The 18,290-nt window shown below is 47.3% G+C and overlaps 1 protein-coding gene across 6 annotated transcripts in view; it reads left to right on the top strand.

Moving 5' to 3' along the window:
- LOC122392125 (histone-lysine N-methyltransferase PRDM9-like) overlaps nt 1–18,290 on the top strand; it is a 97,558-nt gene that overhangs the window by 21,862 nt on the left and 57,406 nt on the right. For 2 of the 6 annotated variants that reach the window (XM_043386683.1, XM_043386684.1), the window contains exon 11: nt 8,184–9,693. The exons of the other annotated variants lie outside the window; for them this stretch is intronic. In XM_043386683.1, the coding sequence (XP_043242618.1) occupies nt 8,184–9,208 (1,025 nt within the window). In that variant the 3' untranslated portion in view covers nt 9,209–9,693. Of the gene's footprint in view, nt 1–8,183; nt 9,694–18,290 lie in introns of those variants that run through there. 6 annotated transcript variants of the gene reach the window in all.

Genomic DNA, 18,290 nt, shown 5'->3' with positions numbered 1-18,290 from the left:
GTTAAAAGCTTCTGTTATGGCGCATTTGTTTCGAAATCAGGCCCTCTGAGACCTTGTGTTTGTTCCCGTTTGAGGTTGGAGAGGATGGAAGATATCGTTTTTGTACATATTATTTGGTGACTGTTCTCAGGACCAGTGAGTTATTAATTCATTTTTTTTACATGATTCGTATCTTATTCACGAACCAGCAAGCCATGGTGGATAGGAAACAGTAGATGTTGATCTCGCTTCCTCAGTTAGGAAGATGGCCGAATCTGTACTTGTTTATGTTTTGACCATCTAGATTTTAAACATTTGGCTGGTGCCTGCAACATTTTAGGAGAATGTGGAAAAGTAGAACACCTGTGAAATGTAAATGTGATTACTGCTCAATGCTCACTGTCCAGTCTTTAGAAACACATTTCAGTAATTCAAGTTCTTTTTGTCCTCGCCTTTTTGATGAATGTGTTAGTTTTTTGTTGGCAATACCTCTTTGATTACAGGTGATATTTTAACAGTTACAGACTGGAATTGAGTTTCAAAATTTTGGGTATTTGTGGGGCCAACTCAGCCAAAATCAGCCTGGCGGTATTTGTGGTTGGACAATGGATGGCTGCTGGGTGGGACAGGTACTGAAACTGCCAAAATGTGGCATCTCTTGTAGGGGTAAGCTAGAATCAAGAATGCAGGTTTTTTAGGATGCCGGTAATTTGGCGTTTTTTTTTTTTGCTTGGGGCGTGGTGGCATGCCGGTATCCCAGATAATTTTTGTGGGGCGGGGCGGTGCCGGTAGCAGCCTTTGGGGAAAACTTTGCAACTCTAGTTTTGAAGGTATGGATAAGTTCTAAAAATCCGGTTCTCCTTATCTGGGCGTCCAGGAAAGCTGGCACACTACCTTTAATACGTCAACGTACAATAATTTACGTAAATTCTGGAAAATCGCAGAAACCAATATCAAGGGAGTCTCGCAATCACGGTTCTGCAGATCACGCACGTAATTTCCTGGACGGTCGGTCACTGATAGTGTAGCTTAACCTTAACGCGAGTATGGGGGTGGAAGGGGGCCGGGGAGTGGTCTGGCTCTGAGCATGAGCAAATCATCGATACATGACCCTAGTGTGACGGGACAATGCTTCAGGCAATATGAGCGTGAGGCTCGGCAGAGAAGCTCAGTGCCCGAGCAATCGTGTGAACGGCAGGATGACGGACTTCATGGTGTTCAAGGGGAGTGCGATCTGCGAACATTTTCTGCGTGATACAACCGACCAAAGTGCTAAGTGCCGATACTGTGGAAAGGTGCTGAAGATTTCAGGTGGATCCACAAAAGGCCTTCACACTCACATAGTCGGCATCCAGATCGGTACGCGGACGCCGTCGAAGGATGGAGCGTCTCAAGATGACTCGGACAAATCACGGCCTGCTGCAAAAAGGTCCCCTGGACAGATACCCCTGGACAGATACTTTTCAGCCAACACCGAGGATGATTTGGACTCCATGCTGGCAAGATTATGCGGTAGGGACGGGATTCCGTGCCGTGTTTTTTTTTTTTGCACCTGACCGGACTTGCCTTATGACTGCCAAAGGGTTCAAACAGCTGCCAACTGGTCACGAGGCAATCCGAAATCGTATTATGAGGTACTGTACCAGACTCAAATGCCAGGTGAAACAAAAGCTGACAGATGAAATAACGCGAGGCACGATGTTGTCTCTCACAATCGACGAATACCCGTCTATCAGAAATCGAAGATATATGAGCGTGAACGTGCACTCTGGTGCAAAAGTGTGGGGCCTCGGTGGGGTTCAGTGTCATGGCTCTATGCCAGCGGGGAAGTAGCTGCTGAAGGTCAAACTAGCAGAGTTTGACCTTGACCTCAGCCGGCACGTGACATGCGTCACCACCGACGGTGCGTCGGTCATGGTGAAGTTCGGAAGAAGTTTGCCGTGCGAGCACCAGCTGTGCTTTGCACACGGCGTGCACCATGCGGTAATTGATTACGGAGCGAGCGAAGCGAGCGTAGTCTTTCCTTAGATTAACGGAAATTTCTGAGTATGAGCGGTCGGCCGGCCGTGCGGACGCTTTTGCGAGGCTTATATCTCAGCAACCACTTGACCGATTTACACGCGGTAATTTTTGTAGGGTAGCTTCATTCCTTCTACCAAGTATTGGACTATTCCCGATGCATGTGGGTGACCCCTTATGCACGTGCCACGTGCAAAACGAAGAGGTGTCAGTTTTGTAATTGTTGCAATATCTCGGTAACTACTTGGCCGATAGCGCTGAAACTTGGCATGTACCTAGGTAGGCACCCACTAGGCACTGCATATCCTTGTGCCAGAGTTGGGGTGCTGCAGCACGTGCGCACGTGCAGGGGTCGTTTCCAGATCTCGAGAACGGCTGGACCGATGGCGCTCAAATTTGGTACACGGTTAGGGACCAGTTAGTAGGGTGCCGTGCACAAGTCAGTTGGGACCCATTTTGCACGTGCGCACGTGCAGGGTGCCGCTCCCAGATCTCGAGAACGGCTGGGCCGATTGTACTCAAATTTGGCACATCGCTAGAAACCGGTCAGTAGGGTGCCGTGCACAAGTCAGTTGGAGGTACCCCCCCCCCCGAAATTTCGCACGTGCAAGACTCACCCCCTCGCTCGCTCCGTTAGTCGCCCCAAAAGGCGTTATACTGGTGTTTTATACACGGGTGACGGCCGTCTCTGCCGGTCGGGCTCGTCAGTGCCGCTGTCTTGCGTTTGACTTCCTGATTCAGCTTCGGGACTGTTATCTGTGTTGCCACCTGGGCGTACTTCAGGTTGAAGGCGTTTGCTTTCTCTGGGTCGGTGACACGTCTCCTGCCGTCTTCGGTCTCTCCCCAGGTCTGTGGTCATCCTGGCCCTCTCAGCGTTTTAGCAGTCTGGTGGTTCTCCCCAGGCTGGCCGGTTTGTTGAGCTCGGTTTCCACAAATTGACGGAAGTGGGCTTGGGAGGTCTCCCGTTCCAGTTTCGCCGCTCGCTGTTTGGCTTCTGCCCAGCGTTCCTTGTTACGGGGATTCCTGCTCGCAGCTGCCGTCTTGCTTCTCTTCTTTCGTTTACCGCCTCCTGAAGGGCCGGGTCGAGCGCCCATGGTCTGACATCTAGCTGCGAGCTCCCCGAGGGACATGTTTACGATTCACCTTCTGTAATGTATCACCCGCACAAACCGAGTGGACAGCTCCTGTACAGTCAGTGTGTTGGTTCCGCCTCCGCAAAGGCTCCCTCGCACTCTTCCTGGAAGGCCAGCCACTCAGCCCGCGCGAAAGCACATCTGGACTTGGTGCGTATCTTGTTGCTGGACGCGCCGCGAACTTCCAGCAGCATCGGTAGGTGGTCCGAACCCAGGTCCCCACCGAGTGACTAGCTCACCCGAGCCGCCAGGCAGACTTGTAAACGACTCTGAGTTGATTCGTGAATCGACTCAGAATCAAACCGTTTTTCGATGAGTCATGAGTTGATTCGAATCACTTCATCGAGGAACTTGATGAGTCATGAGTTGATTCGAATCAATTAAATTTAACATCATGAGTCATTTGATGAATCGATTCAAATTTTCAGACTCAAACAAAGAATCGACTAAAAAAAAAATTTGAGTCGTTTACAAGTCACCATCAACACCCTAAAAATCAATGCTAGATCACCCCCTCAGCTTTAGCCATCACTTAAAGGGACCCTCCCACCTTCAAAAAAGCTTATGAATTGGCATGAAAGTGATGTCGCTCGGTTCAGAAAGAGCGAAAACGAATATCTACCAAATTTCACCGAAAAATATTCACCGGTTTTCAAGATATTAGTCTTTTACTTTTGTTTACTTTTTTGGGATCTCCGCTGTTTCTAGCGACTTTATTTTAGAAGTGCGGCGTTTGCGGCAGATGCTGCGCGCAAATAGCATATACCACCACGTGCTACAAAACGTTTTAGTCAAACATTTAAAAATCGTTAGATATCTGCGCTGACGTCACACATTCAGAGGGGTATTCCTAAGCATTAGCCCCTCTGAATCAAAATGCTGCAATTTTGAAATTCAATATTTCTGATTTAAGGTATTTCTCGATGTTGTGAGTGCCGAAACCGGTAATTGTGAGCCAGGGACCCCATTTTGGCTATCTCAACTCAAATCTAATGTTAAGGTGGGAGGGTCCCTTTAACTCCATATTTCAGACTTACAAGAGCCTCAGAGGCTCAGGCACAGGTGCCTAATGAGCCAAAAGCATTTGGCAGTTGGTACCTAGGTACTAGAGGTGGCAAAACTGGAAAATTTTGGGACCCGGACCCGGACCCAGTCTGACTGGCACATTTCCAGAACCGGTCAGACCCGGTCTAGGTCAGCATTGGAACCAGATGGACCCGTTCCCGAAATTCATTTGGAAAATTGTGTACTGTGCAAGAAGAAAATATTTTCTTTCCAATTGAGCAACCTTGTGTTGCAAAGTAAAACACTCATGCCATGGTCATTTCACTTCGCTTCACAGTTTGTATTTTAGAACCAGATTCAGGTCATATTTAATAATATAAGGCGTAAGAAGAACAATGAATTTCATGCTCACCTAAGCCCCTTTTACTACAGCTGCTAAAAATGATGTGAACTGGGGATCCATGGAGCAGTGACTTCATCAGTCAGAACCTAACATCAAATATGGAACAAGATAAATATACTGATACCTTTGCTAATATTCTTGGTAAAAGATATTCGTTTTTAGAATGGAATACATAAGTCCTTCAAATATCAACTATATAACGTCCCAAACCAGAAAATCAAAATCAAAATAGAGAAACATAAAACTGTAAGGTCCGCCAGAAATGTCGACACCAATAGCAAGACAAAGCAGGCGTTAAAACACTGCAAAATTTTGTTGGCGTTAAAGTACTGCAAAATCGAAATGGCATTAAAGTACCGCAAGGTTGCGATCATGACTTAGTGCCAATTCATTAACGTAGAAAACAAACTACAATTTGTTGTTAGTACTTAGATATAAAATAAAAACCAAAGTTTCTGGGACTGACCTGATTTTGATCTTAGCGTCTTTGAGCTGGGATCCATGAGCAGAGTAATTGCGTATTACAAACATATCACTATGACGAACAAGTAGGAAAATCCGTTCCTGATGCACATTTACTCGTCAATGCATTCGGGGTCTTTGTATCAATGTCATTAGGCGTTTAGTATGTGCTAGAGTGGAGACTTTGTCCTCTTCCCGATCGTGTTCCAAAATTGTTACCTTTATGCAGTAGATTAGCGTGCGTAAGGCTTAGCATATATGACGCTCAAATGCGCCGTTTTCATATCAACACGGAATCATTGGCCTTGGAGAATGGCATTGGTATTGACTCAGTTATTTGCCAGCTGTTGCCGTATGATGGCGCTAGTAGAGCGCTAGTGTTATACGCTCTGCTAGCGCCACCATGCGGCGCCAGTTGGCTAAAAATCTGTTCAATTTCACGGCTTCTGGAGAATGCCTTAGATTCATTTCATACAGATAGAAATAATTTCAAAGCTGATTGAGTTATGAAATGCATTTAAATATCAAACCAAGGCCATGGGTATCAGACATGAACTGCGATTTCCGGTGGGCACAGTGACTTTGGTAATTGGTATGTCAATGTCTTTGAAAAGGCAGGTAAGATTTGCAACTGGTCAGCCTTGCTTCAATTGGATTTGTGTCCACTATAAATGGATTTCAGTCATACTTACCTCATATGTTATTGGTATTTGATTTCTACAGCCCAAAATATTGTTGGGTGTGTACAGCAAACTGAATGGAAGTGATGTGTACAAACATTTGAAGTATTTTCTGGACTGCTTGCAGTTAGAACTTGTTTGCTTTGTTGTAGGTGACAAGATAAGAAATTGAAGCAAGACTGACCAGTGACCAGTATGCTACAGAATAGGTAGCCCAATCTGCAGGAATATTAGAATTCAAAAGTGGAATTGGGACTTAGGAACTGGAAACTGCATCAACCATGTTTGCCAAAGTAGGTACCTATGTACCTAGTCCTACTAGGTAGCTGCTTGAATCTTTGGTCAAGGCTACTATGCTGCTTAATACAATTGTGGAATGCGGCATATTCATTTTATCATAGCTTTGAGTCAAATAATCAACAAACGCCTATAGTGAGTCATGGGTTGAATGAAATAAGTTCAATAAAAATGTCGTGTGAGTCATGAGTTGATTTGAATCGATTCATCAAAATGTGTGAGTCATGAGTTGATTCGAATCATTCCGTTGGCTAGTTGCTCGAGTCATGAGTTGATTCGAATCATTTTATCGAGGAACTTGATGAGTCATGAGTTGATTCGAATCAATTAAATTTAACATCATGAGTCGTTTGATGAATCGATTCAAATTTCCAGACTCAAACAAAGAATCGACTCAAAAAAATTTTGAGTCGTTTACAAGTCTGCCGCCAGGGCGAGGCTGCAAGCCGCCACGTCCGGGGCCGTCTATCCCCCTGAACGGTAGCTGGTATGCGTCGGGTCTCCGTTATTGAGCGGGGTCCAGCCAGCACGGTCCATCCAGGTCGCCAGACGCTCCCCGACCGCGTCCGCAGCATCACAGCCCGTGTCCCACAGCGGGTGGTGAGCGTTGAGGTCCCCGACTATGATGGTTTGGTCATCCCTCGGCAGGTGCTCCGGGTCGAAAAGGTCACGTCTTTCATCGACCTCACCAGTTCGTATGGGAGGTCGGTAGATGTTCAGAATGTCTAGTGGTTTTCCTCCGAGGATGCGCACTCCGCAGACTTCTGTTGAGTCGTCTGCTGGGGTTGTCCTGCGTTCAGTGATCGGGGTGAACTGTAGTCCCGCTCTCAGATACAGGGCGACGTCTCCACCTTTGACGCCGGTCGCAGTCATTCCTCTGGAGCTCCTGGTGATGATTGGGGGCTTGGACCCGTCGACCCTCGTCGGCGCCTTGCCGAACTGGCATTCTTGGATTGCCAGGACGTCCATCTTGTTCGTGTGGAGCCAGCTCTGGAGCTCCGCCAGCTTCGGCCTGAGCCCCTCAGCGCTCCAACACATGATGTGTAGGCGGCTGCGCGCATCACGATTGCGATGGTTTCGTCTGTTCTTCTGGCTCCGCCGAGTGGCGCGGGCGCCCGCTCCTCGGACTGCACCCCCTCCTCCGGCGCCAGGGAGGGGGGGGGGGGGCGCCGTGTTTGCGCTACTCATTTGGCGGGCCGGGGTGCGCAGCTGAGCGCAGCCCGGTCCGCTATGAGGATGTGCGTCTCCCCGGAACGATACATAGTTGAGTTGATAGTTGCGAGACGACGACGTGGGGGCGGCCGCTCCCAGGTGCCCTTCGGAGAGGGCACTGCTTGGAACCCGTTTGGTTCCGGATCCGCTTGTCCCACGGGTCAGGCAGGCCACCAGCTCCCCCCCCCCCCCCACCACCACCACTTCAAGGCGGGTTCCACCAGAGGGCATGTGCTCAGCTCGACGATACGGATCGACTGATATGCAACATGACCTTTTCCGGCTATGCCATGATCTTGACCTGAGGTCAAATTTGCAACATGACCTTTCAAGGCCAATGTATAGAACATTCGACGCGTCTTGACGAGAGGAACACGATGCTGGCAAAATGATATCGTGGCTCTCTTGAGTCAAAAGTTATCACCGATCAACATATTTCGTGAAAATTGCTACATGTGGGTTTTTGTCTGAGTAAAATGCTCTTACATGTCTGAGTAAAATGTTCTTACATGTCTGAGTAAAATGCTCTTACATGTCTGAGTAAAATGCTTAGAGTTTTTACCCTCTGGAGGCTAAACCGTTGACATGAGGTCAAATCTGAGAACAATACTCAGAGAGGTCTGTAAAAGGGCTATCGAATGCGCTTTTCCGCGGCGCTGTAGCTCTTATTGGTTTCCGAGTTAGCCGTTGGCAGTTTCCAAAATTATTGAAATGGACTAAATTTGATCTTTGATGACCTCTGGCGACCTGACCTTTGACCTGACCTAAAAATGACCGAAGTGTTTCCGTCATTATTTTTAACGCTCTTTCGATTGCCGCTTACCGCGTGTTGCTACTTGGCCCAGGAACCGAGTTAGAGACTCGGTTCGGTTAGAGACTCGGGGGGTGTTCAGACACCCCTTGGCCCGGCGGAGAAGTCCCGGAGCACTACTGGCCCAGCGCGGGTTAATAAATCATGCAATTGTACAATTAGTCTGTAAATGTGTTTCGCAGGTATTGGAGGTGCACTTCACTGTCCCCACTGCCACTTGAGATGTTTGGGACAACAACGTCTGGACAGACACGTGAAGAGATGTGTCGATCACGTCGGCAGGAACGACAGATTCAAGTGCGAGTGGTGTCAGTACTCGACCAACAAAGTCACCGATATGAAACGCCACCGTAGGACTCACACGGGAGAGCGGCCGTACTGCTGCTCCATCTGCCAGGCTCGGTTTGCTCAACGGTCAACCCTCACCACACACATGCGGACCCACACGGGGGAGCGGCCGTACGGCTGCTCACACTGCCAAGCCCGATTCGCTGTTCGGGCAAGCCTCACTAAACACATACGCAACCACACGGGGGAGCGGCCTTATGGCTGTTCCATCTGCATGGCACGGTTCGCTGAGCGGGGAAAACTCACCAGACACATGCGGACCCACACTGGGGAATGGCCTTATGGCTGCTCCATCTGCACGGCACGGTTCTCTCAACGGGCAAACCTCACCAGACACATGCGGACCCACACTGGGGAGCGGCCTTACGGCTGCTCCCTCTGCACGGCACGGTTTGCTGAACGGGCAAAACTCATCAGACACATGCGTACCCACACGGGGGAGCGGCCATACTGCTGCTCCATCTGCACGGCAAGTTTCGCTCAACATGGAAACCTCACTATGCACATGCGGACCCACACGGGGGAGCGGCCATACTGCTGCTCCATCTGCACGGCAAGTTTCGCTCAAGCTGTAAAGCTCACCAGACACATGCGGACCCACACGGGAGAGCGGCCGTATGGCTGTTCCATCTGCCAGGCACGGTTCACTCAACGTGCACACTTCATCACACACCTGCGTAGCCACACGGGGGAGCGGCCGTACGGCTGCTCACACTGCCAAGCCCGATTCGCTTTTCGGGCAAGCCTCACTATGCACCTACGCACCCACACTGGACAGCGGCCATACGGCTGTTCCATCTGCCAGGCACGGTTTACTGGACGAACAAATCTCACCAGACACATGCGGACCCACAGTTAGAGAGCGGCTGTATGGCTGTTCCATCTGCCAGGCACGGTTCACTCAACGTGCACACTTCACCAAACACCTGCGGAGCCATAAGGGGCAGCGGCGCAGCAATTCTCAATAACAGATCATCTTTAAAGGGATTATCAGGGTTTGAAAATTGAAAGGAATCGGAATGTATTGCATATCAGTTAAGTCTCCAGACTCTGCCGATTTCAACGATATGCATAAAATGCCTATTGATGCTATACTTTGCAAGTTATAGCCGTTTGAAAAACGACAAAAATGTACTTACTCCCGCAAAACAAGTACTTGAGCGGTCAGATTGGCCCATCACTATAATGTAAACAAAGAGCGGCCTTGCGAAATTTTGCGGGACTGAGGATTTCTACAAGATTTCGGTGATAGGCATTGGTTGTCGATATACGATGGATTTTTGGTGAAGAACTCGATTGAAATGGAAACAAATTGAAGATTTGCTTGTCTAATTGAAGATTTGATGTCTAAGGCAGCAAGATTTATAAACATCGCCAAATTTATCATGTGCAATTGGAGCTTGTTTCAGTTTTTTATAGCAGGGTCATGATACAATTTTCTTTCAATGGTAGATTCGTCATGGTACAGTACAATTTCAATGGTTATTTCGAGTAATTTATGTCATTGAATTGAAATTGCAAGTACTACCACAAAAGAGCTTATCCTCTTCAAGTTTCAGTCTTGATCCGACTGATTTGTCAAGAATGCGAAATGTGAGGCGACAAAAGAGAGCTACAGGTTTTTCAAGATTTAAGCGTTCTTGAATAGCAGGTTGTACAACATTGTGCTATGACATAACCACTGGGCCTTGTGCCTCCTGTGACAGAGCCCCTGCATCAGCTGGTCTGACACGGCTGGGCTCGCAAGTCGCAAAGAACGTCTTGGTGCTCTTAATTATGATTGATGATTGTGCTGTGAAAGGAGGGTACCTACATGGCAAAATACATTTGTATGTAGTTTCTTGCCACAACACCCACCTGCATGTACATTTTTGTTGTCTTTGTGTGAAAAATGAATATTTTAAGGAAAATTGAGGCATTTGTTTGAAGCATGCAGAAATTCATGTGTGATGCTGTCCCGGTAACTATGTGGAACAGAACAGACTGCAGAGTGCCAGGTCGTGCTTGAACAGAGAGAATCATCAGTTATCTACATATGCGAATGCTTCGTAAGTTCCCTGCCTTTTCCCAGATTCTACTTGCTATAGTTCGTTTTTTTTTTCAAAAGGACGCTGGCTCAAAGTTCAATATCGAAGCTCTCACGTGAGTTCGGGCAGCTTCAGTGTCTGGCCAAGAATTTCTTACCGAAAAAATAATCGATTTCAAATTGTGCACTGTAAGTAGTTGGAAATTGTTTCTTAACCCATTTATGCCCAGGAATATTGACCATCATGAAAATCGACGAAATCAAAATATGTTATGCTCCTACCAGGGCCTTGTATGGAATCGAAAATATTTTTTGCCTGCAGCAAAAGTTTCTCGAGAAAAACGTAAAAAACATGCGTTGCGAAATCGCAACGAAGGGCACACCGGGCGCCATCAGCGTTGCGAAAACGCAACGATGGGCACATCAGACGGACATAAAGTACACTGAACTGCCGTATATGCTAATATATTTTGACAAAACATCAATCAACTGTTGACAACTATTGCTTGAAAATGCGGAACCCACATCCGTCATGCTCTATAACCCGCCTAAGAGCCTCAGTGAGGAAGCATAACTTCATGATTCGCGAACGGGGAGATGGCAACACGGTCATTATCAACCATTTACGTTGTCCATTGCTGTTCATTTAACCCGCGCCCCGCTGGGGGGGGGGGGCAGAATCTGCCCCCCCCCTCCCGTTTTTCGCCAATAACTTCTAAACGCGTTACGCCAGCGACGTCAAACTTTCAGTACCTTATCATACATCAATTTGACACGTTCTCTGAAAATTTGAGCGAAATCCGTCGGAAAATTTTTGAGAAATTGACGTTTTAGTGACGTCATGTTCGCCATTTTCGCCTCAAAAACGGCAAAATTTCAAACGCCGCTAACATCTTCATTTTTAAAGGAATCAAGACGTAACAAAAAGGTTATACGTGATTTTACTTTGTCTATCAAATGGCTATCTCAGTTTTTTGAAAATTTTGGATTTTGGCCAAAATGTTTCCAAAAAACTGACTTTTTTGGGAAAATATTTATAAAATCCAAAATTTTGGGTTTCTCGAAAAAACCGGAATATATGTCAAAGAACTGGTCCATGTGCACCTACATACTAATTTTTAGAAGAATCAGTTCAAAAATGTGGGAGTTATTCAAAATTCTATGACGTCACGACACACAAAATTTTAAAAAATGATTTTTTTGGAAGTTTTAGACCTCGTACGGAAACAAAAATAGCACCATTCGATTCGCCGTGAAAAACTGCATCGGAAAGACACCTTTTTAGGCCTTAACAACCAACTTCAAAATTTGACCTCACTTGACCTGACCTTGACCTGATCTCGACCTGAAATTCATCCAGAGGTGCTCCATATCACTTATTGAGTGTGCCTATTGAATTCCATGAGTAAAATGACCCATAAAACATGTGTCGCACGTGCCCTTTTCTATATTTTGTTTTTGGTGACCTGACCTGACCTGACCTGACCTTGACCTTGACCTTTGATTGACATTGTGTGCAACGAATATTGTCTTGGTAGTCTAAGAACAAGTTTTGGGCAATCAGTCTCAGTCCATTCTTCGGCAACTACGGTGCAAGGCCGATGCTGTAGAAACTTGCATTTTGTACCCTTGACCTGACCTTGACCTGACCTCTGACCTACTTAAGCAAAAAAATTTGGGCTCTTAAGATCCGCCTTGTTGAGAGCTTTCGATTGCCGTTTTCCCCGTCTTTCTACGACCATCGGTTCGGAAGTTAGACAGGGGGGGCAGAATCTGCCCCCCCCCCCCCCCAGCAGGGCGCGTATGGCTGAATAGCCCAGCGGGGCGCGGGTTAAAGTTGTGGTCGACACGTATCCAGGGTGATGCTTTCTTTTTGGAAGCTAGACAGATCCATTACCTCCACCTATCAGACCCTGCACAGTGCACACTGAATACAATTAAACGGAGGATTGGGAGTAAACCAGTGCCTCTCTTATGCGCGTATATCCGCAATCATTTTTAACCACCCTCCTAGGAGTAAAGTTAAATTCCATTGCAGGTTAGTCGTACCCACTCTCAGCAAAAAGAAAAAAAGGACCGATGCGGCTCTAACAAATTACCTGCGTAAGGCGTAGCGCATCACAACAAATCGACACCCAGTTTATCATGTTTACACCTAATCCAAAATTTTCATGGCCCCACTCTCAGCGACCTTCACGTGTAACCTCTTTCTCGAGACAATGCCAGGACAGAATGGTGATTCGACGTCAATCCGTCCTTTCCATCTTCAGGATAGTTGAATCCTCCTCCACGCCTCATCCCCCTGTTCCGGGCTGGACCGGCAACGTATATATCGCAATCGGGCAGCTCACATAGGAGCGCGCCTGTAGCCGGGTGCAGTGAGTGCTTGGGAGGGGGGGAAGGGGGTGGGTCATGGGTGGCGGCTGCCCACTGGCTGGGCTCAGTCTCCAGTCTACGATTGACCGTGTCCGGCCAGACAAATGTCTCCCCTAATTCCAATAATCCTGCTAGCTCTAAAAATGGTCTGATTAGATAAAAAGCCTATCAAAGTAAGAAAACAGGCGTATACTCCACATCAAGCAGCTTATGAATCTATGCGAGTTATGAATCCTAAAAATTATTATTTTCCCATGGGTCCGCCCACCCCTGCCGAAGGGTTCAGCTACCCTCAGAGGGGGCCTATCCCACTATTTGCCGACCCTCAGTTATCTTTTCTAACGTAAATGCTGGTAGTCAGCAGATTCTATCCAGAGAATGGCGATGCCTATCTGTCGCCTGATACCAGAATACATCCCCGTTATTCATTATGTATGCACAATGTACATAGTAGATCCAATTTCCAAAGGACCTAATTATCTCTCAGCTCCGTTAGCATCGCCGACCGTTTGATGCATGGGTCCTTTTCCTACCATGCGATTTTCAGATGCATGGGAACACATTGCTTAGTGAACGAACAGCCCGAGGCCGAAAATCTGCGAGAGAAAAAGAAAGGAGTGTTTGTGGCTGTTTGAGCCAGCAAATATGAAATGTGTCGCAACATTTTACGTGCGAACGCACCTTGCACTAAACATCCTATATACGTCCCTCATAGCATAGGCGGCGGAGCGGGGGGAGGGGGCACCGGGGCACCATGCCCCCTTGATTTTGCCATTTTAACATTATCCCGATAGGCGTTGCATGGAAATGGAAATGGAAAGAATGAGACCAAAAGTCAGCAGTGCTCCTCCCCCCCCCCCCCTTAATTGAAGATGTTCCGCCGCTACAGCCTCATGGCTACAAAATGAGAGAGAGAGAGAGAGAGAGGGGGGAGAGAGTTGGGGAACGAGGAGGAGAGGGAGGAAGATGGGGGAGAGAAAGAGAGAACCCACAGCGTATTACGAGTGAAGTCTACTGTTGATATTCATACTTCCGCTACCCTGCCAATGTGCCCATCGTTTTCGCAACACCGCTGTCTTTCCGATGTGCCCTTCGTTGCGTTCCCGCAACGCGACCGTAGTCATATTTGAAAATAGTCACAAACCCTTTTTGTAGCATTATTTCTTAACAAAATGCATATCTACGCTATTGTAGGGACTCTGCAGAATATGTTTACACAATTTTCATTACGATATTATTAAGCACTTAGCCTACTTATCTTGGTTTTCGTGACGTCATCACTCACAAAACCTTCGACTTCCCTCTGGGAGCTCTAGGCAGTAACTTACCGGCCGCACAGACTTGTAACTGCGTAGTATCATGCGCACAACCATGCTACACATGCTGAAACTTGTCTCATCGGTTAGTCTCTTTTACACACTTCTCAAGCTTCGATCACGTCGACGCTTGCTTGCGTTGCGAAAACGCAACGAAGGGCGTAAATGGGTTAAGAATGAACATACTATGATGACGTCAATGGTGGCAGCAGGCACCCAAATGTCCGTGCAATGGGACAAGTGTCAACGAATTTGGGTGAAACTTAGTTTTTCACTGTTGCCGAGCTTATAATCGAGTAAGCGGCTCCGTCCATGATAGTTATAAGTTACATTGCAATACATGTTCGACAGCAAGACGTCACCACTGTTCCCATATCTGGTTCCAAAACGCATATATGGAAATTATCGGGAAGAAATCACATGTTAATATTAGTCGACGTTCGATTTTCTCAGGTTCAGTTTTTGCTCGTTTTGCTCGCTAAAACACGTGCTTGTTCGAAAAACATACTTGGAGCCAGCGTCCTTTTGAAAAAAAAAACGAACTATAGTTGGGGCATTCCACGATAGATCGTACCTCTTTTTTCCAATTTGACACCCTCATCTCTCGGATTTTAACAATAATTGGTCTAAGGGGTAATCAGGGGCTCTGAATCCTCCTGTAACAATTTTAGGCTTATCAGATGAGTTGTTTTTGAGTTATAGTGTATAACATGTTTTGGATCTTGCGTTGCAGCCCCAAGTTTGGCGGGCTGTAACTCTAAGACGGATAATCCAAATGCCAAATGCTATACGGCATTGAACTTGCATTGAAACAAAGAATAATATGCATTTTTAAAATTTTGAAATATATACTATTTTTGATATATAACACCTCGAGTTTCCTTTCATTTGCATTTTTATGTCTTTGGGACCAATTTTTTTTTGAATTGTTATTTACTTAAAAACATTTTTGGATCATTTTTAAGTAGCATGCAAAAATTTAGGAAGGTGTTCTTTCTATAAATGTACTTATTTTGCGTCACCGTAATGGTCTCGAATTGTGATTTCGGAAAAGAGCCTACAAATGGTGTGGTAAAGCAGAGCTGCCTAGTGACATCACTGGTTACTGAAAGTTCAATTGAAGTCATTTTTGCCTCACTTTTGCATTTTTGACCTTGCGTGACGTCATTCGTGCGTCACTATGGTCATAAGAGTTTTTCGTCAATAACTCTCGATCAAATTGAGCTAGAGAGACGGGAAAGCTACCAATGGACTCGGAAAGACCTTGCGAATCGAATGATGTGCAATATGATCTCATTCACCCAGCTTCGTGGCCTGACCCGACTGTTAACCATCTCTGTAGCGGCGCTGTTTGTCCAGCGCCGCGCTGGTTGGCTTTGCCGCGGACTCGGGCGGTCACGTGATGCCCGGGGGCTGGCTGCCGGCTGGGCCGCCCGGTCGGCGGAGCCAAATACACGGCAGTGTGCTGACCCGAGGTCAGCGACTTAAGCTGACCTCACCAGAACAAACAGTATACCATTCGACGCGCCGGAGCTAGGCAAACACAAAGATGCTAAAATCGCGGCTCTACGACCATTTGTTGCGAAGTTATCTATCAAAAACCGGACCCGTAATTTGGGTCACTTGAAATGACCTCGGGGGTCACCAATCAACCCTAGACCTTAAAATAAGGTATCATTCGATGCATCTTGTAACGGCGCACATGCTCGTTTTTTCCGCAAGGTTCTAGCTCCATTAGAGGCGAAACGGCGAGCTGGGGTCATACCGACCCCCCGGAAACCCATTTTGTATACATTTAAATGAGGATCTTATAGAAAGAACACCTTTCTAATTTTTTGCATGTCGATTTTAAAGGACCTGAGGTTTATTTTGAAGAAATAAAAATGGCAAATATTTTGGTCCCAAGGGCCATTATAGACAATTTAAAAATATGCTAAGCCTTTTTTCAATATGTAAAGCTTTTCTTTCCAATTTTAAAAATACTGTATTAATCTTTGATTCATCGTTAGTTCAAAGCTGTTTACCGTTTGTTGCTTGCTTAGCTAGTTTTTGAGTTAGGTATAGCTCATCAAACTCACCCTTACAATCTGAAGTTTAGAAAATATTATGCAATGTAACTCAAAAAGTTTTCATCTGAGAAGTCTGATATTTTGGCAGGTGTTTTTGGAGCCTATGATTACCCCTTGTACCAATTTTCATTCAAATCTGAGAGATGAGGGTGACAGGCCTGGTACACTCGGGGGCAGATTGATGTTCCACAACTCTTTATCCACCGGGCTCCTATGGCTCAGCATTGGCAGCAGCCGCCTGGTAACGGTAGACTGTGCCGCTTCACTTACTTGTCAAGCGGCACAGCCTACCCACACCGTATGACACCGGTCTGGGTCGGTGGCTGGAAGGCGATGTGGGCCGCCTGTGACGTCAGCGCAGCGGTGAGGGCCGAGCCCGGGGGCATGGCTCGGGTCGGCGCGGCGCGGCGGCTGGCGAGGGCTGGGGAGTGAGGCGGGGTGGAAGCATGGACCATCGCGCGGCTGGGCGAGCGTAGTTAACTTTCGCGTCTCCATTTGCCAATTATTCTACCCATCAATTGCGCTAAAGCATTTGTTAAAATGCCCTATGCCCAAGACAGCGCCTATCATTTACTTGCCATGCGTATTACGAAGCACTTAAGCGTGGCAATGGGACAGCCGATAGAACTTGTCACCCGTGCATCGAGGTGCGGAGCTATATTTTGCATAACATGTTAGTATTGAGGCCTTGATTGAGCAGATTGGTGTCTATTGTTTCGCACGGCAATCGTCTAGAGACGTGGGAACTAGGGGTATGGGTATAGTGCGGCAGCTAACGCCCCAATTTAAAGCGATTATTACTGTTCCTCTAATATGAGGTCGCAGCCACCAATAGCAAACCGTTCCAACCAGTAGCCAAAAAGTCGGACACTCAGGAGGGTTCGAACTTCGAACCGGGCTTCCCCCACCGGTCAGCTCACGATACGAGCGTTCATCCACTGAGCTACCGGGAATGGTCCCCGTCAGCACAAAACAAATTGACATTCACCCGCTGACCGCCAATGACAGTTTTGTGACATATTATCGCGTTTGACCGCGGCGGGTAGTCGGTGGTCTCGGTAGCTCAGTGGATGCACGCTATAGCGTCGTAGGGTGACCGGTTGGAGAAGCCCGGTTCGAACCGTCCCAGGTGCGCAACTTATTTGCTCCTAGTTGGAACGGTTTGCTATTGGTCGCTGCGATCACACATTAGAGGAACAGTAAAATTTGCTTAAAGTTGGGGCGTTGGCTGCCGCGCTATCCAAAAACCGCAGTTCCCACGTCCCTGGACGATTGCTGTGCGAAATAATAGACACCAATGAGCTCAATCAAGGCTTTAATAAATACTTGTCTGTTATAAACAATGTAGCTCCGCAACTCGATGCACGTGTGATATAAATTCTATCGGCTGTCCCAATGCCACGTTAAAATATGCCGTAATGCTCATGGCAAGTATGATGATAGGCGCTGTCTTGGGCATAGGATATTTCAACAACTGCTTTAGCGCAATTTTTAGGTAGAATAATTGCCGCCTTGAGACGCGAGAGTCAACTACACTCGCTCAGCCGCGCGGCGCGATGGTCCATGCTCCCACCCTCCCACCCCGCCTCACTCCCCAGCCCTCGCCGGCCGCCGCGCCGCGCCGACCCGAGCCATGCCCCCGGGCTCGGCCCTCACCGCCGCGCTGCGCTGACGTCACAGGCGGCCCACATCGCCTTCTAGCCACCGACCCAGACCGGTGTCATACGGTGTGGGTAGGCTGTGCCGCTTGACAAGTAAGTGAAGCGGCACAGTCTACCGGTACCAGGCGGCTGCTGCCAATGCTGAGCCATAGGAACCCGGTGGATAAAGAGTTGTGGAACATCAATCTGCCCCCGAGTGTACGATCTATCGTGGAATGCCCCAGTTGTGAAAAGGATCTGACATGCCAAAGTACTCATGCTCATGGTGCCACCATGTGCAACTACTGACAGGTAAATTCGATGGCTAAAATCCTTAACACTATGGATAATTATTCTGCTCTTATGTTCAGTATTTTGATATCAGAAACTCACCGAGGTAACCTGCCCTGTGGCATTTCTTAGTTCAAAAATGTAAGCATTACACTGATCATCAGTCATGTAACTTGTATTTACATCCATGAACAAACAATGTGCTAAGGGGCTATCCAACCAG

Source organism: Amphibalanus amphitrite, unplaced genomic scaffold, assembly GCF_019059575.1.
Source record: "Amphibalanus amphitrite isolate SeventyFive unplaced genomic scaffold, NRLGWU_Aamphi_draft 000470F_arrow, whole genome shotgun sequence".
Lineage (NCBI taxonomy): Eukaryota > Metazoa > Arthropoda > Thecostraca > Balanomorpha > Balanidae > Amphibalanus > Amphibalanus amphitrite.
The sequence above is the reverse complement of the archived record's forward strand: the minus strand, read 5'-3'. Positions and strand labels throughout refer to the sequence as shown.